General features: G+C 46.4%; 1 protein-coding gene across 4 annotated transcripts in view; it reads right to left on the bottom strand.

The window, feature by feature from the left end:
* LOC117720166 (urea transporter 1) overlaps nt 1–27,417 on the bottom strand; it is a 41,520-nt gene extending 14,103 nt beyond the window's left edge. The window contains exons 1-5 of one of the 4 annotated variants that reach the window (XM_076912389.1): nt 9,679–9,816; nt 6,814–6,979; nt 3,075–3,231; nt 2,418–2,607; nt 338–466 (exon numbers count right to left, since the gene is read on the bottom strand). In XM_076912389.1, coding sequence (XP_076768504.1) covers nt 338–466; nt 2,418–2,607; nt 3,075–3,231; nt 6,814–6,945 — 608 coding nt within the window. In that variant the 5' untranslated portion in view covers nt 6,946–6,979; nt 9,679–9,816. Of the gene's footprint in view, nt 1–337; nt 467–2,417; nt 2,608–3,074; nt 3,232–6,813; nt 7,004–9,678; nt 9,817–27,398 lie in introns of those variants that run through there. The other 3 variants (XM_076912390.1, XM_076912391.1, XM_034518635.3) reach the window with 3 other exon arrangements.

The following is a 27,417-nucleotide window of genomic DNA, read 5'->3' as shown; positions in this document are numbered from 1 at the left end:
CAATCTGTGTTTGTGTGAGTGAGCATACATGTGTAGAGGGCATGCGTGGAGGTGAGAGGAAGACTAGGGAGTCAGTTCCTTTCCATCATGTGGATTCCAGGGATCAAACTCAGGTTGTTATCCTTGGCTACAAGGATATCAGTCTTTATCCGATAAACCAACTTGCTGGCCCCAGTTAGCTATTTTAAAGTGTAAAGTTCAAGGACACGCTCACTGTGTTAGACCACCACCACTGACTGACAGAACAGCTTTCATCTTATGAGAGTGTGCTCATTAGACATTGACTCCTCCTTCCCTCTACCCACCACAGGTATTTCGAAAACCCAGTAGAACTTACCAAGTCATAGACATAGCAGATACAGGGAATAGCAGCCACCAGAAATAGTCACCCTTGTCGGAGAAGACAGCCATGAGTATTCCTACCAAGGTGGCGTTGTAACCCTGGAGCCCAGCTGCTATTGCTGATCTGCAGACAGGAGGGACAGCACAAACATCACCTGGGTGAGCTTACTTAGGAACGAACGTAAGCAGTAGCTGTAACTTCTACATAACATGCACTTTAAAGAACCATCACAGCTGGGCATGTGTTCCAAAGCCTTTTAGGAATCGTGCGGACACAACTAAATTGCACAGCGAAATCTACATAGATAAAACTCTGAAGTGTGTACTCGGGACAGCTCCCTCCGAGCTATGTCACAAGCCACGGGAAGGAGAGCATCTGGTGACTGAGGGGGACCTGAGTGAGACAATCTGTTCTTCCTTCAGCCTTTCCTAAGAAAATTCTTATGTCTTTTAAATCACTAAGGACCTTGCTGTGAACAGGGCTTTCAGCATTTGAAACAGTCTTAAGTGATTTCTCAGTGAGACACACGATTCCTGGAAGGCAAATCCTTTCCTGGCGCCTTTAGGAACATCCAACTTAGTGTGCATTTCCATGTTCTTCTGATTCTATTCTGTTGTCTCTAATGCATCTCCAGGTTATTGCAGAGGAAAATGGTTGCTTTTATTTGTCCAAGCGCCTATTTAATGTGCTCTCTTAGCGCCTCTTGTTAAAACCCCTTTATAAGTAAGTAAAGTATTCAGTCTGTCTCCAGTCGCTAGTCAGGAGAGCTCTGCCTAGGAAACTCCCTCTGTGTTTGGTTCTAACCTCACTTCCAAAGACTGTCTTCTATGTCAGCTTCTAACAGACTCTGTCAGGAACTATAGGGGGAACTAGAAGCCCAAGAGAGCAAGGGGAATATTTCTGTAGAATAAGCTTTAGTTTGGCAAGCTTCCCATTTTCAGACCCTGAGAGTTGGCAGTGTATGGCACCATGAAGGACAACAGGGTTCACTTCCAGCCTGACTCTCACGGGTCATGACCATAGGGACCAGTGAGGTAAAGATGGTGAATTGGGCTGGTTAGGTCAGATGGATCTGAGGGGCGGGGCTGCAGCCAGTGAGCGCACTGCAGCTGGTATGAGAGTTTTTGGCTTTTTATCTGACTCGACTCCAAGGCACAGATGCAACCAATAAGCTGCTGTCATATTTAGTCCCTGGGCTGAGGACAACGGAGGTTGGACACTAATTCCAAAGTCCTTTGTCTTTCTTCAGAAAACCTCCAGAAATCAAAGTTACACATGACAACAGTGGAGAGCTCTGTAGACGGGTCCTCCCACAGTGTTTGTCCATGGGTGAAGAACAGCTACAAGTCAAGAGATGCCACAATTCCAGTCCCAGGAAGAACTGGTCACTTGAATGGAATTGCCACTTTAATTTTTTTTTCTTTTTAGAACTAAGAAAAAAGGAACTTGAGAAGTAACACATATAAATACAAAAAAATAGGACCAGCCTCTAAAATCTAATTACCAAGGAAATGCGGGTGCCCCTGCCAACACCAGGAATGAAATGCAGGCCCTTGAACACGCTAGACAAATGCTCTACCACTGAATGGTGTGCCTAGCCAGTAGTCACTTCTAGTTGCAGCAAACACAAAGAGAGACTAATCCTAGGATGTGAGGTTCCTCTTCAGCCCAGGAGCTGAGCTGGCTCTGCATTGCCTATGGAAAGAGATAACCATGCTAAACCAAGGGTGATCACAAGATCTACAGGGGGTTGCTAAGCCTTTTCAAGAACTCAGAAGCACTTTGCTTAAAGTTGTAATGAATAATTGACTCACTAAAGGAGACTTCAGCGGGTCCTTTCCTGGTGATAGATGGGTGCTGGCTACTGTACACATCGCTAGTACTCAGACTGGCTCCTTATTCAGATGAGGAGAGTAAGAGACTACTGGTGATTCTCTGGCCTCTGACTAAAGGCAAACAGAGCGTTCTATAGAATAAAGGTTGTTTTCCCTGGGAGGGTGTGGCTTTCTCATTGCTGCCCAGGGCTATTGCCCAGTGTCTCAGAGAGGGGGCTGGCATAGGAGAGCTTGCCTACCTGTCTTGGCTAAGCAAGAGGGCTGTCAGAGTGGAGACCACAGTTCCTACACAACCACAGAGAGCCCACCAGGGGTTCTGGACCAGAAGTCCCACCAGAATCAGGATTCCACTGATGGGGTTACTGACGAACACCACCTGGGATATGCCTCGAAATATCCAGTCCATGAACTGGAGCACCACAGGCTTGTCTGGAGAGACAAGAGGAGCAGAGTTAAGGAAGAGACAAAATACATCAAGTTCTACCCTGCACAGAGTCATCAGGATTGGTCAGAGGGGCAACTCTGGGATGTTTTGTGAAGCCTCCCTTTGACCCCTTAGTTTGTTTAGTCAGTCCACACATCCCCTCCTGGGACCCATGCGTCTGTTTACCAGGCTCAGAGATACAAACTAAGCCAATGGAATGAGTTGTCAGCAGTCAAACTTTCTTTGTTGAGTACTGAGGTTCTCCTTTCATCTCTAATGAATAGGGCCCTGCCCTCTGCCCCTCACTTCAGTGAAAAAGGTGTGAAGAGCCTTGTAAGTTAGAAGATGCCAAGCAGAAAACTCAGAAGGGATGGCTGTGAGAAGAGCTGACTACACAGGGAGAAGCACAGAAAAAGGATGTCCTCAGAGCTGCTTCCCTGTCTCTCCAAGTAATGGATGTCTCCTCACATACCTTTAAGCCAGTTGGCGAACTCCTTCATATCACCTGTGACGTAGCCAAGTACTTGGAGGCCACGCCTTCTCCCCTGGCATGATAACATCTGGTTTTCACCCCGGTCTATTTTAACCATGGTGGGACTGTCTTCCATGGCTACCTCTTCCTCTGGCTCCTTGAAGGAAAGACAGGGTTAGTAAATATCCCGAACCAGAAAGAACTCTTGGCTGCTGTCGCCACAGAAGGTGAGTGTGGAAGCATCCACCTACAGCAGTGGTTCTTAATTTTCCTAGTGCTGTGACCCTTTGATTCAGTTCCTCATGTGTTGACCCCCCCAACCATAAAATTATTTTGTTGCTACTTCATAACTGTAAATCTGCTGATGTCCGTGTTTTCTAATGGTCTTAGGCGACCCCTGTAAAAGGGTCATGGACCTTCCAAGGGGTCTCGACTCATGGTTGAGAACCACTGGAGAAAGCTCTGACAGTGTCATGGGTCTGAGAACGTACTCTTTCTTCCTGGAGTACCACTGAGGAATTCATTATCCAAACCCAAACACCACACAACCTTCGTCCTTGATGTCTTTAATGCTACCATGAGAAGATTCTTGTCTGTACCCTCATACAGCTTGGTTTCTAGCTTAACAAATATTTGTTGAGCCCCCATTCCCTGCACTCAAGGAACTTAGTGCTGTTGAAAAGAAAGAAGAGTAAAATCATCAGAACAAGTCAGATAATAAACAGCTGAAATAAGCAACCGGAACATTTGTCGCTTTTTTCCTCTTTCCTTCCTTTCTTTTCCTTTCTTTCTTTCTTTCTTTCTTTCTTTCTTTCTTTCTTTCTTTCTTTCTCTCACAAAATAGAAGTTATAAGCAGGCATGGTAGCATATACCTGTAATCCCATGAGGCAGGAGGATCAGAAGTTTAAGACCAGCCTCAGCAACATAATAGTTCAAACATAGCCTGGGATACATGAGATCTCTGTCCCAGAAAAGCAAACTGCCAATATATAAAACAAACAAACAAAAATCCAAACTACTGAATTTATTTAAGAATTCTTCGAAAAAGAAGAAATTGTTAAAATAGACTGTGTGTGTTGAGACAGCCTAAGAACCCCTTGACCCGAGTCTCCAAGAATAAGATCGCTTGAATTCGTTCTTATATCATCCAGTTGTCTCAGTCTACAATTTGGAATCCATTGTAAATGCATAAAACAAGCAAGAAACATACCCACAGAGGTGTAGAGCAGTGGTTCTCAACCTATATTTAGCCATCCCTTGGAGGGCCAAATGACCCTTTCACAGGGGTCACCTAAGACCACTGGAAAACACAGACATTTACATTACAATTCATAACAGTATCAAAATTACAGTTATGTGGTAATAATGAAAATAATTCTATGGTTGGGCTCACCACAGCATGAGAAACTACATTAAAGGGTCGCAACATCAGGAAGGTTGAGAAGCACTGGTGTAGAAACTGAGACAGGTAGAAATGGACAATGCTGTCAAAAGCCAAAGACTATGATGTGTATTGCACGGTATAAGAATGCACAAGGTTTTATTATAGTCAATACAAATGCTGTAACCATAATGTGTGTTGACTACAGGGCTGACTAATTCTTATGTTAAGTATGTAACAGGAGCGAACTAATATCATTGAATTTGGTACCCTGTGACACAACATGAAGGCTTCATGGTGTCAACCACAGATGTAGGGGCTACCAATGACACACTCCTAGAGTTAGACACTTGGAGAAGGACAACAGCCAAGTCACCCAGGATGTATGAAAAGAATACAGGCACAGAATACAGACAGGTAAGAAGGAAACAGAGCAGCTCCATCATCAGCCTTCGAAGGCTTCAGTGGGAAATCTGTAGAAGCCACAGCCACAAAAGGCAAGACCAAGGAGATGCCCAGAGCTGCACACATAAGCCAGCTCATCTCTCCTCACAGCAAGGCCACCGACAGAGCTCCTCCAGTGTTCGGTGTTTACTACATCCAAGAGCTAGCTAGCAACAACCCTGCATGTCCTGGAACTAACTCTGTAGCCCAGGCTGGCCTTGAACTCACAGATATTCCACCTGCCTTTGCCTCCTGAGTCCTGGAATTAAAGGTGTGTGCCTCGATGCTCGGCTTAAAATTATGTCTTTCAAAAACACTGGATTCTAATTTTGACTTATGTTAATGCCAGTAGAGAAATCAATGTTTTATCACTGACTTATGACTATATAACAATTTTAGTTTTCACTATAGCTTAGGCTGGCTTTGAACTTGCTGCTTCTGCCTTTGCCACCCAAGTGCTGGGATTATAGGTATGTACAGACATGCCTGTCTATCTTCCTGTTTTTTAAACAATGGCACACCATTAATCATCATACAAAATTGGAACCATTTCTACAATGCATTCCACACCAAGGTCACTCTGTCCTGGCAACATTGTATCTGGCATTTGTGAGTCTATCGATGAATCTTTTGTATTGGAAATTTTTGACACTGAAAACTCCAGGAGACACGGAAACCTGAGCCAAGTCCACAGAACATGGTTCGTTCTGCCCTGTCCTTAAAAATCCACGGGTCTGTTTAAGTAATGCAACACTTATGAAAAAGTTATTTCCACTTCATAAAACAATACATATAAATAAATAAGAATAAAACTTTTATCTAAGCAGTGGCTACTGCTTCTTTCAGACCGCTCTCTTTTTAGAACTCATCACTGAAAATATGCCTGCTTAAACCCTGTCTTGGTGACAGTGACCTTTTCTCAAAGCCAAACCAAGTTACAAGAGGCATCAGCTTTGAGTCTAGGACATTACACGGAGAAGCTCAAAGGACAGGTGTCCCAAGTCACCGTAACCAAACCTATTGACCCCTGAAAGTGGCAGTTTCCACCCGCCATAGAAATCAACTCCAGAATACACAAGTGCATGCTCTCAAAACTTCCAGCTTGTATTTATTTATTTTTGAGAGTTTCGAATACCACATCACCCCAGAGATTCGAAACCTGATAGTATAACTGGCCAGACATGACTGGGAACCTGAATGGCCTGTGTCCCCGTGGAACCACCCCAAGTTAAGACTAAACGACTTTTGCCCAATCTACATCCGTGTCTCCAGTATTCCTGTGTTGGGATGTATCACATGGCTGTAACATAGTTCCCCACCACCCCACACCTCAGAGAGTGGCTCCCCCTGACCGAGCAGACAGTGGCTATGTCCCAGAGTCCTTGGGAGCCATTTATTCCGAGTTGCTGATCTTCCTGTAGGTCCTGCGATCACTGACGCCTGTTCCAGAACTCCAGCCTGAGAGCTGGTTAGGAGAACTAGTTAAATCTAGTTCACTCTAGAATGTTATCATGCTAGGTAGTCTGTGTCTCGGTTTGGAACTTGGATGCAGTGCCCAGGAGAGGCTCCCTCTAGCTGATGCTCATGCTCTGCTGAAAAGACCATTATGTTTCTGTGGAACAGGGAGGGTAATGGAAGAGTTTTTTTTTTTTTTTTTTCATCTAAGAGAAGCGGGAGAACTGTAGAGCCCCTGACTGACTTGTGCTTCTTTGTTTTTTCTAAGGCTTGGCAACTAGCTCAGTAGTGCAGCTCAGTAGTGCAGCCTCTAAGCCTACGGGAGTAGTTCAGGCCACAGCACGGTCCTCAGTAGAGTTGGCTGACCACCCATACCCCAGACTCTCCTCCGAAAAGACACCAAGCTGGGAGCAGTCTCTCAGGTTCCCCAAGGAACAAGCTGCTGGAAGGGAGCCTACCTGTTCTTGCCACCTGTGTGCCAGGACCAAGCTTAGCCGTCTGAAGCCTCCTGGCGCTGACCCAAAAGGGTCTATCCAAAGAGGACCGTGATGGGCGTCATCAGTGCCACCAATCAAAGACTGTCCATTCATGTTTCCGAGACGTGAATCAGCAGGTGTCCTGGCTCTGGGGAGCACAGGAAAAGCCAGACTGGAGGAGAGGGACAGGCCCTCTCTCAGTTTCTGCTGAGGGAAGATGCTCTCTGCCCTGAGCCCCCTAGAGCAGCTTGCAGTGGGAGGGAGGAAGGAGGATACTGACTATGGGATAAAACTCATTTTACATTTCTTAAGAAATGGTGACAACCCGTGCTGAACAGAGGACAAACGAGAGTGGGTCTCACGCTCTGTGTTTGACTGGCAGGAGGGTGGCCCATCTGAGTCCTGCTGAAGAGAGGGACGGTGGTGGCTTCAGGCTCTGAAGCGCTTGGGCAAGCTGTTGTGCTCTGTGCTGGGGACCAGCTCTGAGGCAAACAGTGTCTCAGCCTTGTGTCTTATGAAACAGGAGAAAAAGGAGCCTCTGGGTTCTGCTTCCTGTGGTCAGATACTAGAGACACTTTCTGTGCACAGCAAAGCCCATTCTGGAACACTGACAAATGTCATTTCTTTTATAATAAGAGTTTGATAATTATGGAATACTGAATATCAGTTAACAAGAAACAATTCTGAGTTAAATCTAATAAGAGTGTTAGATTTTAATAATTTCCTTGCTTCCCCCCTTTTCCCTCATTCTCCTTCCCTCCCCCTCTTCCTTCCTTTTCATTGCATTTGTAAAATAGGTCTTCATTCCAATTTTCAATAGAACTATTCTAATAGTTCTAGAATGTTCTACATGTGGTATTTGTCTCTTCCTCTTTATTTTCACATTCTTCTACTGACTGGGAGTGAAACCTGAAAACTTTACCAAAGTGACTTGAAGAATCTACAGATGTGGAAAATATTTCTGACATACACAAAGGTGTGTGTGTGTGTGTGTGTGTGTGTGTGTGTGTATGTATGTGTGTACACTCATGGTAATCTTTCTAGCTAGTTGTAGACCAAAATGATGTTTCTGGTGTTTGCAAAATGAGCGATTTTAATTGGTAAGAAAGAAGAGCAAGCAGCCCCATGGCAAGGATCGTATACTATGTTAAAGGCAGGGGAGGGGGCAAGAAAGGAAGACAAAGAAAAAAAAGACTGAAAGAAAAAGAAAAGGAAAATTCACTTAGCACAAGGGGAGGGGTCTGCTCCTTAGGCCCTGCTACCAGGTCAGAGGCAGGCAGAGCCAGCTTACGCAGGTCCTGTGCCTCTCTGTCTTCTGGTTTGGGACCAGACAAGTTACTGTCATCCAGGATTTTACCAAAGCGAACAAATGACACTAGCAGCTTCTGCATGGAAGGTTCTGAAGTGAGTGGCAGGGTACAGCAGCCTGAATTCACAGCAACCTTGAAGTAAGTCTGGGCTACGGGGTTGAACAAGAGAGAAAGGGCTCTGTGTCCTCTGTGGGATCCATAACCGTCTGTTTAAAGTAATACCAGCAATTCCTCAAAGCCAGCCTCTCCCACGAATTACTGATGTGGCTACAAGTTAGCATCTAAGAATATTCTGGAAGCTGCGCATGGTAAGCTGCCCAGCAGGAGCTGGGAAGTGTGCTTTAGAGCCCAGATTGCCAGTGGAATGAGGCAGTGCTCTATCTTTCAATTTGAGACAAACCTTGCTTTGACTGTCTTCCCTGTTTTATTACACACAATGAAACTCACTGTATTGTAGCATGTATTAGTAACTGGCACAATTGGAGAGACCTGAAAGTCCTCAATTTTCCATGCCTTGAGTATCTCCTCGAATAACACTAAGTGTTGGATCTGGGTTCCTTGAAACATTTTCGTGTTCTGTCATAATAAAAAGACTTCCTGTGCTGACATTTATTTGCTACTTTGTCTAATCTTTATTTTAGGTCATTTTTGATCACAATGGCAGGAACTGCTCAGTTCTCCTTAGAACTGTAATCAGAAACAAAGAGCTGCTGTCAGGTATTCCTGCCCTCCTGATTGAAACACTTCTCTGTGCTGCAGACACCACTCCTCAGAGCCTTGAACTGGGCGGCGACAGAGTGCTGCAGGAAGCCACCGAATCTCTGGCTATACGTGTGACTGATCAGAGATCCCAACGGGAACACAAGCATGCTCCCTTCAGCAGGACAGTACATGCACACAGAAGCCCTAAGCCCATAACTGGGAAGGGCTGTTCCCAGTACCCCACATTTTCTTGTGAGTCATATAAATGCCATTGCTAACTTTGCTTGGTTTTTCAGGAGCATGTCCTGATGAAACTGTGCTGATTAGGCAGGGCCATTTAGCACGGAGTGGGCACCCAGTGGAAGCTCTCTTCCACACCAGCCCAGGGCCGCTTCCACCCTCTCCAGGAATCATAACAAAGACACTACTTTTAAGCTTCTGGGAAGAGGACTGTGGCTTTGGTAAATATTCTTCTAGTCTACCAGATCTCCAGCTATTCAGTTCCAACAATTAGAGACACACTTCACCATTTAAAAGAGAGCAGAGTAGGAGACAGGAAGGCGAGAGTGGACAGAAAGGAAGACGAGCATGATCAAGACATAATCAAGTGTGCATGTATACAATGTTGCAGTAAAGCCCATTAACTTGTAACATTAAACATGGTACCAATATAACAATAACCACAGCAATAATAGAAAGTATGGGATCTGGAGTCAGACACATCTAAGTTTCAAATCCCTTTAAAAAGAAAGGAAAGGGAGTAAGATTAAAGAGGGCGAAGGCAGCCCTCAACAAGGACTAATTGGCAATCAACAGAAATGAGGATGGTACTTACCCTCCGGCTGGCTTCCCGAGCAGAAGGCAGAACCCGATAAAGAGCAGTCAGGCTCTCTTAAAAGGCGCAGTGCTGAGGAGAGGTGGTGCAGAAGAGGCACCTCACCCTTTTATACCCAGTTTGCTCTTCAGGTCTGTGAACCGGCTGGCTTTCTCCACCCACTTAAGCCACTCCAGAGCAATGCCCGTGGTGGATGGGGGTGGGGGCGGGGGTGGGGGATGGGGGTGGCCCCTGGCATCGGTGCCTCATGCCTGTGTCTTTACCTTCCTCTCTCCTCTCTTGACATGGTACCAACCATTTTGTCACATCTGCACAGCATCTCAGGGTCTTTACTTAGTGATAACCAAATTCAAATTCACCCTTTTCTCTTCTATGCCATTTCCTACCCTCAATTTGAACTGTTTCTGGAAAGATTTGTAAGGGTCCACAGAGTGTCATTTAAATGACAAAGCACAGTAGAGCGAAGTGGCTACTCCTGCGATGGAAGTTTCTTGGAGTTGACATTTCTGTCCTGGTGTTAAGCTGGGAAGATCCAAAGGCAGTGGGAGAGGGAGGGAAGGAGGGAGGACCAGGGGAATACAAGTTATTTCTGCAAACTAGCTACCTGCCCATGCAGGAAAACTAAAACCACACATGCTTCCCTGGTCGTTCCTATTTCCAGGCAAAAACCCCAAGACGGACTGCACTGCCTTTAAAACAGATTGGATGTTAGCAGACAAACATCCAGAGCAAACTCTACCACGAAAAGTTTCTTCCCCATTCTTCGATTTCAGTTTCATGGCTTGTTTCTTTCTGTTAGAAATATGGTAAAGTCGGGGCACTTAGTGAATAAAGAATTAGAAAAACCCTCCCTGCTGCCAGAGGTCTTCCTGCACACCCGCTGATGAGCGGATTCTCCTTATCGGCCCTCCTTCAGGCGGCCTCCGGCTCTCGGGCTCCACCCACTGGACGCTGGCCAGACCACGGAGCTCCTCTGCAGGGGGCCCCAGCAGTGCTTAGGGTTGATCCCAGGAGAGAACCGCTGGGCCCAGGTTCACTATGAGAACTTTGAGATCCTCACAAATCTCTAACACCTTTTTTTTTTTTTCCTGGTAAAGTACGCAGAAAACGAACCCTTCGGGTCGTCCTGCAGCTGGTATGGGGCCAGCTTGGGAAGGAAACATTCTAGCCTTTTCTGGTGTTCGTTATGCACTGGAACCACAATTTCTAATATCAATAATGATAAATGGTAGTGAAAAGAATGATAAGAACGACCCAAAAGGGTTGAGTTTCCTCTGGTTGCCAGCATTGTGTTAAACACCTGGCAGGCATGAGTCATTTAATCACCTCAAAATCCCTATATGGAGTGCCGGCCTGTACAATGGTAGAGGGCTTCTTTTCATCCATCAGACTCTAAGTCCCAGTACTGAAAAAAAAAAAAAAAATCCCAGCACTTGGGAGGCAGAGGCAGGCGGATTTCTGAGTTCAAGGCTAGCCTGGTCTACAGAGTGAGTTCCAGGACAGCCAGGACTACACAGAGAAACCCTGTCTCGAAAAACAAACAAACAAACAAAAAAAAAAAAAAAAAAAAAAAGCACCTCTCCACCCCCAAATGAACAACGCTGAACCCTCCCACCCACAATACAAAGAAAACTAAGCAAACCCTATATGGTGTCATTATTCCTGTTTTGCAAGGGAGAAAACTAAGACTCTGAGAGCTGAAGTTCACTTGTCTGGAGTCTGGACGTCAGCTGTGTGAGCACTGTAGGTTGTTGCCAGCTCCTGTCTGTGTGTTTGCTCATGAGTGAGCCATCAGGGCCCTCAGCACCCATGCAGCCTCTTTCTCTGGCTGTTATCAGGTGGAGTGAGTGGGTCGAGCACGTCTCAGGTCTTCTGGACAGAGCCATTTTCCCCTGCACCATCCCTTCCTCCCTGGCCTCTGCTCCAGACCTGCAAAGCCAGCCACACCTTAAGTGCAGGTCACAAAATGCAGCCCTGACTCAGACAACTCAAAGGATATGTGTAACCAAGGCAACCAAACCTGAGTGTGAATCCTGGTTTTGTCCCTATGTAACCTTAGATGTGCCATCCTTTCAGAACTGTGAAATGGGTGATCTACGTCCTTTAGTGGCTGTGATGAAAGATGATGCAGGTGAAGTCTTGACCCCTGTGGCTGGAGTAACCCTGATCTGCCTTCCCCACTTCTGTTAGCACTGGCTTGGCTTCCAGGATCCTTCATAGCTCTCTTGTCTGGCTCTTGATCTCAGACTGGGTGCAGTTCTGAGAGCAATGTCAAAAACTCTGAAGTTGCCGGATGTGGTGGCACATACCTTTAATCCCAGCACTGAGGAAGCAGAGGCAGGTGGATAACTGTGAGTTTGAGGCCAGCCTGGTCTATATAGTGAGTTCTAGGACAGCCAGAGACAGCCAGATAGATAGATCAATTGATCAATTGATAGATATATAGATAATTTTGCCTCAAACAACAACAAAAAACAAACAAACAAACAAACAAACAAAAAAAAAACCCCAGAACAAAACAAAGCAAACAAAACCCAACCTAAAGTTTTTGGGTAGTCATTGATTGGAGTTTGTTACAGTCTTATCTGCAAGATCTCAAGACACCAGGGTTGGCTCTCTCCAGATGCTGTGGCTTTGGGGAGAGCTGGGGAGAGAGTTTTCAGTTGGAAAAACAGAGACAGCTAGCCCTCTCCTGGGAGCTGCTGGGAGCCTGGGTGTATTCCTGGTGTCTTAAGACAGCCCATTGCACAACTCAATGCTTTAACTCAGCGCTTCCTGTGATGCCTTCCTGTGTTACTAGCCAGGTAGCTGAGCATCAGCTGCCCAGTGCTAACACCCTACCGCTGTCCTGGCCACGCCTCCCTTGGCTTCCCACCCCTTCTCTGCAGCAAGCCTTTTAGCCCCACTCCTGTCTGGGCTCCCAAATCAGCCTTCCCTCCTCCCATCTGTACAAACACAAGCAACACAGAGCTTTTCCGTTCTGTTCTCTTTTTTTCCTTGGGGTTTCTGCCCCAGAAAGTTCTCTCTAGTCTCTTCCTGCCCACACTCTGGCGAAATCTATTTGAATTTCTCACTGATTTCTCAGGAACTTAAAACCATCTCTACCCATCCCTGGCTGGTCAGGTAAAATACACATGTCTGGCACCTGCTCTGGTGATGCCTTCTAAATACTTCCTGGCTATTGTCTCCTAAGTGCTTCCGGGGCGTGGGCCCACACTCCTGCAACCACAGCACTTGGGACTGTGAGTTTGGGGCTAGCCTGGGTTACTCAATGAGATTCTATCTCTAGCACTCCAACCTTTTAAATGCTGTCCGGTCCCACTCAGGCTGGAAGGGGCTGGATAGCAGGATTAGGACCCAGCGATTCTCTGTATTCATGATGAATCTCTCTTTCCAGAATGATTTTGGGAAAGTTCATTAGATATCTAATGTGAGAGGAGGGAAGGACTGGGTAACGGAGTGGAAAGAGGGAAAGCAAAACCAGCCAGGGACTACGATACGCCTGTGATATCATAGGCTCATACATGTTTCTAAATACTCATTTGGCTCAGAACTAGTCCAACACTATTTTCTTTCAGTCACTCCTTGACATCGATCCTTCTAGAGGCAGTTAACTCTGGAAATACGCGTATGTAGTGAGGCAGTGGCCACAGAGAGATCCTGCAGAGGATGCCTTTACAGGCTGCATCTGAGCACTGAGCACCACTGTCCTGAAGGGCAGGGAAGGACATTATTTCTCCTTTCTCTTCCATTGCACAGCAAGAGAAACAAAGACTGCAGTGGAATATTCCTTTGCAGTGTGCTTAGATCCAAGGATATTTGGGCTTTGTAAACAGTCAGGCAAAAAGGCATCAGATGAGAGTTAAATCGATTACTGACCCAGAACGCCACGTGCGTTCCCTTTGTGGAAGGTGTTCTCTAGATGTGGTGCTTTGGGGCCAGCAGGTTCTCAGTGCAAAGGTCTCACTGAAGCTACTATTGGCTGTCCCTGCCCCTGCTAGGGGAGCATGCTGACAGCAGGGGTATGGGTGGACTTGCAGATTTTTTCTCTTCAGTGCAGTACAGTAGCTCCAATGAGCACAAAACCAAACTATGAGGAGCCTCAGTTTCAGCCACAAGTTTCGTCAGAAACTCACAGGCAGCATTTAAATTACAACTCAGCCAGTGTAAGTCTCTAGCATCTTTGGCTAGTGATTAATGCTATGAAGGTTCTACACTGTACAAATGTATGAAGTCTAAGGGGCTATCACTAACGTTTTAGATATTTATGTATTTCTTGCAACACAATTCCTAGGCACAAACGTGTCTTGAGGGGTGTTGGGCTACCTTTGACAAGGGGGACACGATAACTAGCAATGTTCTGCTGATGTTTTTGGTTTTCTAGGATTAAAATTCTGTTTCTCAATGAGGAGCAAAAGGGGAAAAAGGTAGGGAGAGTGTTTTCAATCTTAGACAAGGGAGAGAGAGAGAGAGAGAGAGAGAGAGAGAGAGAGAGAGAGAGAGATAGATTAGGGCTTTGGGAAGTGAAGGACTAGAGTATCAGCTCATAACTCCTCAGAGCCCTGTCTTGAGGGTAATTCACCAGCCACTGGGATGGCTCCTTGTCATGAGAGACACGGGAAAGGATATTGGTCCCCAGCTGAGGAAGCGTTACTTGGCAGTTGGTTTGGAAAGAGAAAAATGTGAGTCAAATGGAACTCCCCAAGCACCGGGGGTCCAGGCCACTCACCAGAGTCTGGGTAATAAGGGAAGGGTGTGGGTTAGACAGAGGCAGGGAGGCAGTTGCTGGCTTGGGTTCTTCATAGTTATTCCAGATGTCTGTAGGTTTAATATTAGCTTGCTGAACAGCCTAAACTAAAGGATCCGTCATGATTGTTGGAAGTATCTTTCTCTCCTTCTCTCTCTCTCTCTCTCTCTCTCTCTCTCTCTCTCTTTCTTTCTTTCTTTCTTTCTTTCTTTCTTTCTTTCTTTCCTCCCTTTCTTTCTTCCTTCATTCCTCCCTTCCTCCTCCCTCTTTCCCTCCCTACCCCCTCCTCCTCTTCCTCCTCTTCCCCCCTCCTCCTCTTCCTCCTCTTCTTCCCCCTCCTCCTTTTTCCTACTGTTGATATTAGCCAAAGCTGGAAAGAATTAAGGCCAGAGCAGAAATTCCAGGCAAATGATTCTAGTTCGGATCAATCCTCTTATCATTCGTTCTTGGTTTGGTCTTTTTTTTTTTTTTTTTTTTTGTGATCTGGTGCCTTTATAAAACACCCAACCTCAGCTATTTTGTTTTATTAATGGAAAACTTTTAATATCCAACATTATCTATACAGCTATCTCTTTTGAGCTCAGACTTTTATAGAATCGTAGGCCTTTATAATTTTAGAGAGAGATTTGGCTATCATGCAAGCTCAACAAATTCTTGATAACTTTTTATCTCAAATATCTAAACAGGAAAAACCTCACTAATAAAACAACCTTCGTGACAGTCTTTGAAGGGTGAAGTCACACGAGGGAAGCTGTGGGGCATGTCAGGGCGATCGGGGCCCTACTCAGCTCAGACCTGTGATTTATGTAGGAGAAGATAGTTTCAGACTCAGAGTCTCAACTCAGTTATGCAAGAGACAATGCCCTGAGGTCCCTAGAAGAGCCTCATTTTTTTCTTCTGCTTCAAAAACCTTATTTCATCTGTTCATATAGTTGGTCTAGTCCATTTGTAATTTAAATAATCCCAATCTTAAAAATAAAACTTTGAAGCATGGGTTCCTGGTGGCGGCTGTTTCTCTCACCCTGCTTTGCTTGCACTATGTGAAGTAAAGTTTCTTGCCATTTATTCTTTTGCTCAGTCCCAGTGTGGCCTCTATGCTTGGCTTGCAAGCCTGTTGGCCCAGTAGACCTACACCATCTTTCTTGTTTCCTATAGTTTCTTATCGGCCACTGTGTCCTGTGGACTAAGTGCCAGAGGTTTCATAGTGGAACACTCTAAATTTTAATGATCTGGGATTGGCAAACTTTTCGACTGCCCTGAATCTTGCAGCTCCTGAATGTGTGGTGTCGCTCATATTGGATTGAATTCTCAGCCCATCTTTTCAAAGTTTTCCTTGGTAACCCCAACCCCATCCTCCGACCACTCGGCTTCTTTCCGAAACATCACTTTGTTTAGCTAGTTCACTGGACGGAGTCCCAGGGTTGGCATGGAGATGCACTAGTTTGGACGCTGACAAAACGGGCAGTTCATCCGTTGGCATTTCAATTGCCCCACTTGTTAGAGGACAGCCTGGCTAAACCAGTGATTCTCAGGCACGGCCGTGCATTGCAATGACCCAGAGAGCTTTTATAACTTGCTGCTACCCATGTGGTTGGTTTGAGGTATGAGGGTTTAAAACGTCATTCTAGTGTGCACACCACAATGAGAACGTGGGCCTGGATCTCTCCAACCCTGGTTGGTGCACTGGGGAAGTAGGTTACAGAAAGGTAGGAGAGGGTTTGCAGTTAGAGCTTCAAACTCCTGCCTGCAATAAAACCACAGGGGAAACTAGTTCATGTTTATGAACTTCAATTTTATTATAAAATTAATGGAGATTAAGGGTTTCTCAACTTGCCAAACGCAAAGATTTCAGGTGACCAAAGCCCACATAGGCATTTGAGCAAAGATAACTTTTATTAGTTCCTGCTTAAAACAGTCCCTGTCTCTGGCGTCCTTGTTTCTGCCTGTCGTGCCACCAAATATCAATTCTGAGGCTCAGAAGAATGCTTGCCTCCACGTGCCTTGTGATCCTAACCCTTGGGAGGCTGAAGCAGGGGGATCACAAATTAGAGGCCAGCATGGGCTTGCTAGAGAGGACAAAATGGTGGATCAGGGTCCACCCTCCCCACGAAGCATGGATAGAAGCTTGTTCTCATTCACTCCGGGTAAGGCTCTTCACAATCCTTGCTACATACGCAAAGCGTGGTCCACCACCGAGCTGCTTTGCAGCTCCTGAGACTTGTTGGAAATGACCTTCACAGTCCCAGGAGGCCTTCCAAATCAGAACCTGCACTTCAGCTACATTCCCAGGGAACTTGAGTGAGTATATGTGAAAGTCAGGCATCTCAAGTCCTTGAGACTTGGTAGGGGTGAGGTTTTTTTGTGATGATGTTGTTTTTGTTGTTGTTGTTGGTGGTGGTGGTGATGGTGGTGATGGTGATAGAAGTGGTGGTGAATTCAGGCTCCTGGATTGATAGTGGTTTATAAATTCCAATGTCTTGCTTAGAGACACATTGGTGAATCCCCATGAGTCATACCAGCTGGCACCAGGAACATCTTGTCCTTGGTTGGGCCACGCCTGTGAAAGGCAGTGCTGTAGGCAAAGCCCATCAACCCCTCATCCCATTACACTCCATCAAGACTCCACCACTCTCTCCCTTGCCTAGTTAGGCTTGATGTGTGCGTCAGGACCATCAGTCACCAAGAGATATTACCACAGGTCACGCAATCGGCTGCTCACACGCAGAGGAGCAGGGCTTCCTTCAGTCCCGGAGCCTGGCAGCAGCTCCTATAGTCTGCTCAGATGCCTCTGTGCCATGCTCACCCATGGGACTGAGATCTGCAATTGAGGCCCCAGAGATGCTCAGATCGCCCCCAAGCATTTCTGTGGATTCTACTATTTGTTTTGTCTTTTCTTCCTTTGTTTTTTGTCTGTCTGTCTGTCATCTATCTATCTATCCATCTATTTATCTATTATCTATCTATCTATCTATCTATCTATCTAACTTTTTTGAGCCAAGCCTTTTCCGAATGCCCCTAGCTGTCCTAGAACTCACTCTGTAGGCCAAGCTAGCCTACAACTCAAACTCAAGAGATCCACTTGCCTCTGCCTCCCAAGTGCTGTGATTAGCAGCATGTGCCCCCACTGCCTGGTCAATATTTTGTATTTGTAGCTCAATCCTTGGTTCTTGCAGTAAATTCTACCCTTATTCAGTATATTATTCCTTTAGCTAAAATCTCTCCCTGCAAGGAATTCATTCCCTGAAGCTCTACATTACAACAATAGATGTGTTAAATTCCTCTTTGTAAAGATCAACTTCCTTCTCAACTGCTGCCCCCTCACACCCAGGGCCAGGGTGGGCTAACTGGTGGGCCAGTGTCTCCCATTAAGATTGACTGATGAGCAGAGCTGAACCTGCCAGCTACAGCTGCAACCATCAGCCGCTCAGAGTATCTTGCCTTTTGTTCATGGTGTTTATCAGTATTTACAGTTAGACACTTCTACTTTATTATACTTGCCTATTGGCCAGCAAACCTCCCAGAGGGCAGAGTCTGGACTGGTCTTAGCTGTTACTTAGTCCTAGTATTGGGTTCAGTGTCTGCTACTGACGTTCTCAGAAACTTATTTGCTGAGTCACTGGAATATATGGGTGAATGACTCTGGGGATTTGAAGGGCTAGTGGAGATTGTGTGAGGTATTGAGAGGAAGCAAAGCTTGGAGGCGGGGAGGGGAGATACTTCTTCCAATCACAGGCCCAAGAAAGGACTTACAGCATCATGTCCTCTAGGGAGCCACGCCCCTGCCTTGGGTCAACCAGCAGCCAGTACTCAAGCCTCACAGTTCCCTGCTGTGCTTATACTTTGGCTTGCCTCTAGGACTGTCCCAAAATACGTAGGCCATTCTGAGGACTTCAAGTAGAAAGGGAACCTGGCCTTGCAGAGCTTCCTTGGTGTAGATCAATGTGTTAATATAAGATAGTCTTAACCCCAGCTACTAAACATAGACCAAACCAAACACAGGCAGCCTGGAGTCCTCAAGGTCTCAGTGTGGGGCACAGCTACTGCTCTTCCCTTTGTAGCCTAGCTGTGGCTTCAAATTCAGATGACCTTGGCCAGCTGACCACCTCTTAGTGCTGGGATTAGCTCTCTTGCCAGCTGCAGACAATACTATAGCCCCCTCCCGTCATCTGTCCTCTCCTAGTTTTCTGTCCTTCTGGCCCCTGGCAGATGACATGTATAAGATAGCTCTTGTGTCTGCTCCAGCAAGGGAATCAGTTACACATGTGTCAAAGCCAAGGGTATATGATCAGTGATTGTTTTGCATGTAGAACAGATCCTAGCACAGAAGAATTTATAATATCCTAAGCCTCAGAGGGACCCATTCTTCCAGCTTAAAGCAGAGAGGGCCAGGTTCTTTTCAAATAATACCCACGATGCACTGGATTGTCGGCAGATACGATTTAGGGTTAAAGGGTGGCTTACAAGGAACACTAGGAGAGGTGACGGGATGTGGAAGATGAAGATTTCACATCTGAGCTGCATTCAGTGAAGATGGCAGTAGAGGGGAGGGGCTTCCGGTCAGAGACCTGACGATAGTCCCTAAGAGGCAGGGTCACTCGGGGCCACTGACAGCCTGGGATCAATCTGCAGGGTGTGTTGGGTGAGTCATGGCCCACAAATCTTGTCCCTGTTGTATCCACAGGAAAGCAACACCCCTTTGTATTTACAGAAGGCACCTGCCAGCCAGGTGAGACAACATCGAGACTAGGTACAGAGCCCACCCCACCTCCCATCCCCAATAACAGCATCAAATTAAAAATAGACACAGCAAAATGCTACACTGTAATAGAAAAGACCTAAGTATGTACCTTGATGGACATTAAAGTAGCGAAGCTCTCCTAAATTCCAAATTATTGGTAATACTGTTGCCTAGGTGTCCCCTGTACAACGTATTTGCTCATGTAATAACTATAATAAATTATGAGCAAGCACAGACCGCATGACAGTTTGAATTGCCTTAAAAACGTAGTGAAAATAGAAAAGTTTGTTTGCTGTTGATGTACCCCATCCCCACCCCTGCCCCCAACACCCTCACCCCTACCCCCAACCCCCCATTTCCATGGCTTTCTCCAATGACAGGAAGTCTTGAACATTGTCTACTAGAGGAAGATGCTTGGCAGCTGTACCTGCCAAGGAGTTTCTCCCATAGAGAAGCAGTTTGGAAAGTGGGAGCCTGAAATTTCTGTTAACATTCAAAGTTAACAACTCTTTCCCCACCCAGTTAACATTCAAAGTTCTGCCAACTGCAGACCAAAACCTGGTTACCACTAATGAAGAAGTGGGGGTTATTTTTTTAAAAGCCAGAAAAAAAAAAAACCCACTTACTTGTCAAGTCATTAGGATTTCTAAAAAGTTCTTTACAACTTGAGGCTTCTGTGAAAACAGGAGTGTTGGGACAAGTGTTCAGAGCTGCTGCCACCTTTAACTCTCCTGTGGGTTGGGAGGGAGGCTGTTCTGAAGGGCTGCTAATACAGAGGACATAATATATGGCATCCCAGATTTACCAGAGAAGGCATTAAAGCCCTGGGAAAAATTAAAGCCTCGAATCCTGAAAGGAGAGATGGGGTCCGTTTGATTGCTGACCAGGTTTATCAAGAATGTCAGACAGGACAAATGAGTAGGCCTGGGTCTAAAGAGCCAGGGGCTGTGGAGTTCTGTGTGAAGTAGGATGCTGTGTGTGTACATGGAGTGGTCCACAGTCCCTGGGGTAAGACAGTTCAGGGGGAAAGGGCTGCAAGCATGAGATAACTCAGGAGGAAAAGAACTATCCATAGCCATGGGGGTACCGGAAGGGTGTATCGAAATGGCATCACATATTGGTGAGGAAGTGGTGGCCTTTGGAAAGGACTGGCAGCGTCTGTTAGAAAGGCCAGCTGTGTGTTTTGTGGCCAGGCAGCTCCATCCCAGGTCTATACACAGAAATGCCCAGTGCAAACACACTCATAAGAGCCACAGGGGTTAAGCCAAGTGCCCCTCTACAATGCCATGGCTAAATAATGACAATTTGACAGCAGGGCAACCAAGGCTTGCAGCTCCACTCAGTGGTGTGAGCGGACCTCACAGCGTTAAATGAAAACAGCCAGTGGCAGAGGGGAGCGGAGACTGCAGGATTGTCCTTAATACTAAGGTCAAAACCAGGCGTTAACTCACTGCAGTCAAGGTTCAGATCCCACTGGAGGGGGTGCATGGCTGCTAGAGATGTTTCTTTCTTTCTTCAGATGCTGCTTCCCTGGGCACATTGGTTCAAACATATTTATTAGGCTGTTTACATGTGATGGGTGCATTCGGTTTATGTCTATTGTGCTTTATAAAGAAATGGAACAAATGGAGTACAGTAAATGCTACTGGGAATATATTTTGTGGTGCTGATTTGAGATGCCTGGACAGGCAGGTGGGACCTCTGCATGTGGTTAGAGACACATGGCTTTCGGCTGGGTAAGACTCGAGGGCTGCGTGCACTGAAGTTGGAGATCACTCGTGGAGCACAGAGAAGATGGGAGCAGGGTGTAGTGAGAGCAGCAGAGAAGCGGAGAAGCAGAGGAGAAAGGAGTGGATAAGCCAATCACATTAGAGACCATTCAGCACCCTCTGACACATCAACAGGACTCTGTTGACCACAGAACTTGTGAGGAGATGGGGTAGATGCTCTTTTGTTTCTTCAGGTGACTGTCCTCCCTCTGGATTTATTTTCTGTGGAGGTGGTGGGATGACATGTAGAGCCCCCCACATGCTAGGCAAGATAACCTCTCATTTAAAAAGTGGAGAGAACAAGCCAGGCACAGTAATACATGTCTATAATCCCAGCATTTTGCGGGTTGGAGGCAGGAAGACCAGGGGTTCAAAGTCAGCCTCTTCTACATTGTGTTCAAGGCCAGTCTCAACAAAACAAATGGAAGGAAACAAAGAAAGAACACAAAAACATTTGACCTGTGAACTGTCCAGTACTAGTGAGGAGTGGAACCAGGGTATACCTCAGTCTTCCACGTCCAGGGTGTCTCTGACCATATTGCTCTGAACAGGCAAGGTTCCTGGCCAGTTTGGCTAGCCCCACTAAAAGGTCTTGAAGGTTAGCCCAAGGAGTGTTGGGCAGTATGCTGCCCGGCAGTCCTCCCTGAAGCACAGAACCTCTTGCGATTAGGAGGATATACATGCCCTGACAGCAATAAGGGCTCATCCCGTAGCTATGGGAAGCTCTGTGCTGTGCTTGTAAGCACGTCAGGTCAGAAGGTCAGGGCATCATCTTAAACACTTGTTCGGTGCTGGCGGCTGAGCTGTTGTGCCAACAACAGAAACCCTACATTTCCTCTAATGGAAAATACCAGGTGGGAGAACTACTTAGCCCCAGCATCGAGGCATCTCAGAAATGCAGAAGAAACACCTCTCCTCCTGCTTCCCTGCACTCCTCCTCCGGAACGCCCACCATCATGCATGGAAGGGTAAGAAAGGCAAAGAAGCTGATTGGGCGACTGGAACGGAGGAAGCCCACGGCTGTAGTTTGCACTCTGAATACGCCCCAAAGGCCCAGAAGGCTTGGTGATGAAGCCATGGTGCTATCATGAGCTGTGAAACCCTTAGCAAATGGGTCCTAAGAGAAAAAAGAGAAAAAGAGGGCCTGCTCTGAAAGAGGCTGTTGGGAACTTGTCCCTTCTCTTCCTCCTGTCTCTGCTTTTTGGCCACCACAGGGTGAGCAGCGTTGCTTCAACCCCTGTCCCAAGGTGATCTGCCTCTATAGTTCTCAATGTAGTGTGGGCAAGGGACCATGTTCTGATACCTCTGGGATCAACCATTTCCTTATGTGTTGACTACAGCAGGTAACGTGCTGTTGATAAAAAGCTACCCCAGCCTTGGCTTGTGTTCAGGGCCTGGCCTCTACCTACCCTACTATCCCTAACGCTCATGACTTCTCAATGAGACTTTCCATGGAATTGTCAAGTTCCCTGGAGGGGGATGCTCCAGGACAACTGTCCCCATCCCTACCGCCTGTGCTGTTCCTTCTGGGAAGTGCTAAATGACTGAAGTCCTGGCACTGGGACTTCTTAGCGTAGTAACACAGGAATTAGGATAATTCTACATTGCCTTAGCGTTTTTTGGCTTTAAATGATGTATTGGCTGGTTTTGTGTGTCAACTTGACACAAGTTGGAGTTATCACAGAGAAAGGAGCCTCCCTTGAGGAAATGCCTCCATGAGATCCAGCTGTAAGGCATTTTTTCAATGAATGATCAAGGGTGGGAGGGTCCATTATGGGTGGTGCCATTCCTGGGCTGGTAGTCCTGGGTTCTATAAGAAAGCAAGCTGAGCAAGCCAGGGGAAGCAATCCAGTAAGCAGCATTCCTCCATGGCCTCTGCATCAGCTCCTGCCTCCAAAGTCCTGCCCTGTGTGAGTTCCAGTCCTGATTTCCTTTGGTGATGAACAGCAATGTGGAAGTGTAAGCTGAATAAACCCTTTCCTCCCCAACTTGTTTCTTGGTCATGATGTTTTGTGCAGGAATAGAAACCCCGACTAAGACAAATGGGATGGACACCTCAATGGTACCAGAGAGACAGCACCTGTGGGGTCCCTAGCTCGGAGACCAGCAAGAATTGGCAGGCAGACAACCATTCGTAGTTGGTTTCAGTCTCATTCCCATGAGCCCCTGCTGGGATGTTCCCACCAACACAGTGTCCTCCAAGTGTAGCCATTTCCCTCATATAGGTAGAGCATTTTCACTTCCACCGCCTCTGATATGTCTACTCACATATTTGAAATTTCATAGCTCATTTTTCCCATCACAAGTTTAAATAGAAATACAGTTCTAAGTACAGTTGTTGAGGTACATCTGCCTGGTTATGTAGTCTGTTTCTCAGCCTGGGCAGTAGTTACACGAGCATGTTCATTTATGGGGACTTTATTGCCAAAATGATCCACTTACAATTGTTTCACTTTTCTGGATACATATCATACTTTAATAAAGTGTAAAAAACAAAATAAAACAGAAGCATTTGTTATAGGCTGTCTGAATTCAGATCATAACTTGCTTCTTGTTCAGTCTCATGGTAGGTATGTGAGACTGTGTGATGGATTGGCATGACATGTGAGACTGTGTGATAGATTGTCATGACATGTGAGACTGTGTGATGGGTTAGCATGACATGTGAGACTGTGTGATGGGTTAGCATGACATGTGAGACTGTGTGATGGGTTGGCATGAGGCATCTGCTAGGTTTCTAAAACAACCTTTGGAGAGGTCGATTGAAAGGCCATCTCTGATGAGCAAGGAGATCCCATCAGCCTCTTAAAAGCCAAATCAGGAGAACATTAAAGACAAAGTGTACAGAAGTAGTATGCATGTGTGGGAGAACATGCGCTCAATTTTTTCCTTGAGAACCAGAGAAGTTCCCATAGAAGATGTGAACATGGGAACGGGGCGTTGACCACTGATGGAGAAGCATTTACAATGGAAAGTGGAAGAAAGAGACAAAAAGAATAGAAAAATAAAGTATTGAAACTGAGGTGCAGGAGTATTCTAATGGTGGAGAACTGTGACTGTGTGTGTGTGTGTGTGTGTGTGTGTGAGAGAGAGAGAGAGAGAGAGAAAGAGAGAGAGAGAGAGAGAGAGAGAAGAACAACTTGCCCATCAGCCCAAGGGTTTGCTTTTTAATCCTTCAGTCGGGTGAGCCCTTAGCCAGCTCCATTCTGTTTTCCACAGTTTACAGTTCTGCCCCGACTTTGCCACCACCACTAATGCCACCACCAATGCCACCACCTCCTTTACCATCCCCCACTCCCTATTATAAGTGTTGTCATAGAACGAATCAATAATAAACATGTTAAACATTGCTTTTGTGACTCAAGGTTTCTGGGTCCTTAGCAGTGCAAACCACTTGCCTTGTGTTAGGGGACTGGCTGCCTGACTTATGTTAGGAGACGGCTCAGAGCTCCTCAAAGAGCTTGACCCCATTTCGCTGTGAAGATATTATAAAGGAGCTGTGCATTTCTTTCGGGAGGAGAAATATCCGCTTAAAGGGGTGGATTCCTCAGCCCCAGGGATAACAAGAGTGTTCTTTAGCAGCTAAGCACTCTGATGTATTCTGGTGTCCCTTTCAGAGTCACAGTATCAGTGAAGTGGAACAGGGAGCGACCGACCTGGAAATGGCTTTTGGAGATACTTTGGCGCCCTCTAGTGCAGCCTGCATGTCCGAGCCTAGTGACTATGTCACTTAGGATGTAGAAGCTCCGTTTCCAACCATGGGCAGTGCAGAGGCAGGTTAGGTAAAATAAAAGGGTTCTTAGTCCTCGGCGTCTGTCACCTCTGTCCTCATCTCTCTACAGACACTGGGTGCCTTCTGGATTAAAGGATAAACACAGTTCTTGAACTTTGATACACACAGCGCTCATCAGGGACTTTAGGGTGGGTTCTAGCCCCGAAGCACACTTCCTTGGTTTGAAGGGGCCACAGGAATTTGTATTTTTGACCATATTTAAGTGATTATAACTCAGGTGGGTTTGGATGGCATTTTCAAAAACCAAACCAAATTAATACACTGACGTTATGGCAGGGACAGGGGAGTTGATCCAATTGGAAGTGATCACGATAAACGAATGAAATAAACCACACTCGGAAAAATACCACATTCCCCCCTCATATGCGGATTGTAGGTAGACGTACGTGTGTGTGTGTGTGTGTGTGTGTGTGTGTGTGTGTGTGTGTTTAGAAAGAGGAGGGTGGGAGGAGGAAGAGGGAACACTATTGTTTATATATGGAAGCAGAAGGGAGAACCCTTGAGGCTGGAGCAGTGGCCATGGGTTAAGAGTGCTTGCTGCTCTCCTCGAGGACCTGCTCAGTCCAGCACTCATGACAGGTAGCTCACAGGCACCTGTAGCTCCAGTTCCAAGGGATCCAAGGGTCCCATTCTGGTCACCTGCGGTCAGGTGCCTATACCCTCACAGAGATGTGTGTGCATACAAATATGCCATAAATAAATCCTGAAACGCTTTTTAAAAGGAGGAGAGGGCTTATTGGTGGGGGAAGGGAAGGGAGAGGAAAGTAAGAAGTCAGATGAGAACAAGATATAGTGATAATATAAAAATATAACCTTAGTATGAAGATGTCACAATGAAACCCGTGTCTGCTGACTGAAAAATTAACAACAGAAACCACCACCACACAGCACCACACACTGCTTAACATTTAGCCTCTAAAAATGATAGTACAAAAAGCAGGACCCCTACATAAACCAGGACCCCTAGTTAAAAAACAGGACTCCTAAAACCAGTTCTCACATGCTTACAGACAAAGCTTGCACCTCTGCAGGCCAACCAGTGCAGTATCTACGGCCTAATCCTTAAATAACCAACAGCATTCAAACCATCCTCATGGAACACGGACCCTGTGAGTGTGAAGAAGCACTCTCTCTTGCTGCACTTGGGGGCAGCACAGAGAATCAGAGCTTGTGAAACCCACTCCTCCCCACAAAGGACTCTGACTCTGTTCCTGTCCAGAGCCTGGGGCTGCGGTCCAGGAGCCAGGTTGAGGCCTTACAAGGAGGAAGCAGCCCCTAGAGGCAGCTGGCAAACCCAGGGAGAGTGGCAGGTGTGCTGGGCCAGGATCCCTCTTTGTCCCTTCCTCCCTCCCCCCATCTCTCTCCAGAGCTTTATTCTGCAGTAATAGAGTTCACTATGTGGACCAGGATGAGATCCTCCTGCCTCTGCCTCCTTGTTGCTGAGATGAAAGACAGGGACCACCATGCTGGCCTTTCCGCTCCTCTGTCAGAGGAGTCAGGAGCCAGGCTTAAATGCCCAGATCTTGGATTTAAGACTTTAGCAGTCACAGGCCATCTCTCATCTCTCACCCCAGAGACAGGAACAACTGTCCCCTGACAAAAATCATGCTGCTCACACAAGGCCCACACCAGTCCAAACCAAACTCTGTCCCAGTGCTGACAGGAAAAGTGGAGATGAACTTCCATCCCTAATCAAGACTCTGTCTCCAGCTTACAACCACTTGCAAAGGCAAAATTAGTTTCTTCAAAGGAGTTTCACTGGACATACAAACCACACTAAAAGGTCCCATACCCAGCAGGAGATGGCCAAGACAAAACAACTCAGTGATATTTTGGATTTTTTTTTCATAATGCTCTGGGCATTTTTTTGTAAAAAAAACTTACTGGTCTTTTGTTTCTATATTAAGGTGGGGAGAGTCTGGGCAGAGACAAAGGAGGGAAAACAGTGATCAAAATATATTGTATGAAAAAAATAATCTCAATTAAAAAAATCAAGCTACCTGTGTGTCTCCCACTTGTCAACTCTCTCCCAATGTTGGTAACACACAGAGAGGGTCCTCCTCACCTTCCAAAGGTGTGTGGCAACTTGACTGCACATGAACACACTCTGGGAGCTTTGAGAACCATTCATGCCTGGGCACACCCTAGACCTCGGATGGGACCTGAACACCAGGATTTTTACATGCTCCCCTCAAGCGCTGCCTGCATCCTTGTCCCCTGGTCCTCCTCCTCCTCTCTGCACCTGCTCAGGCCAGTCTGTGAGTGACAAACTCTCTCTGTAGCACTCAGCCTGATTTGGACAGACCTCTCAAGAAGTTCAGTGCAGGGGAAGGGATGGAGAGCCACCCACTTCTCTGCAGCAGTCTGTGAACCAGGCAGCTCTCAGGAGGACTGGAACCCCTTGCATCCTTAAATCAGAACGATCTGCTCCCTCCCATACTTTTTTTCTGTTCTGGTACTGCAAGCCCAGAGGCTTTTGTTCTTCCTCCTGTCTCCTGTGTCCTGCCTGTCTCTGTCTTTTTTCCTTCTTATCTCAAACTATACCACTTGAGACTTCCTCTATGCCTGACTCCACGGGGCAGACTCCTTTTCCTAGAGCAGCTGCCATCAACAGTCAACACCTCTACAGCTCTCCCTTCTAGCCCCACCCTTGGGCCAACCCTCCATTCCTACCTGCTCACAGGTGCCCCTG

The sequence above is a fragment of the Arvicanthis niloticus genome, chromosome 14, assembly GCF_011762505.2.
Source record: "Arvicanthis niloticus isolate mArvNil1 chromosome 14, mArvNil1.pat.X, whole genome shotgun sequence".
Lineage (NCBI taxonomy): Eukaryota > Metazoa > Chordata > Mammalia > Rodentia > Muridae > Arvicanthis > Arvicanthis niloticus.
The sequence above is the reverse complement of the archived record's forward strand: the minus strand, read 5'-3'. Positions and strand labels throughout refer to the sequence as shown.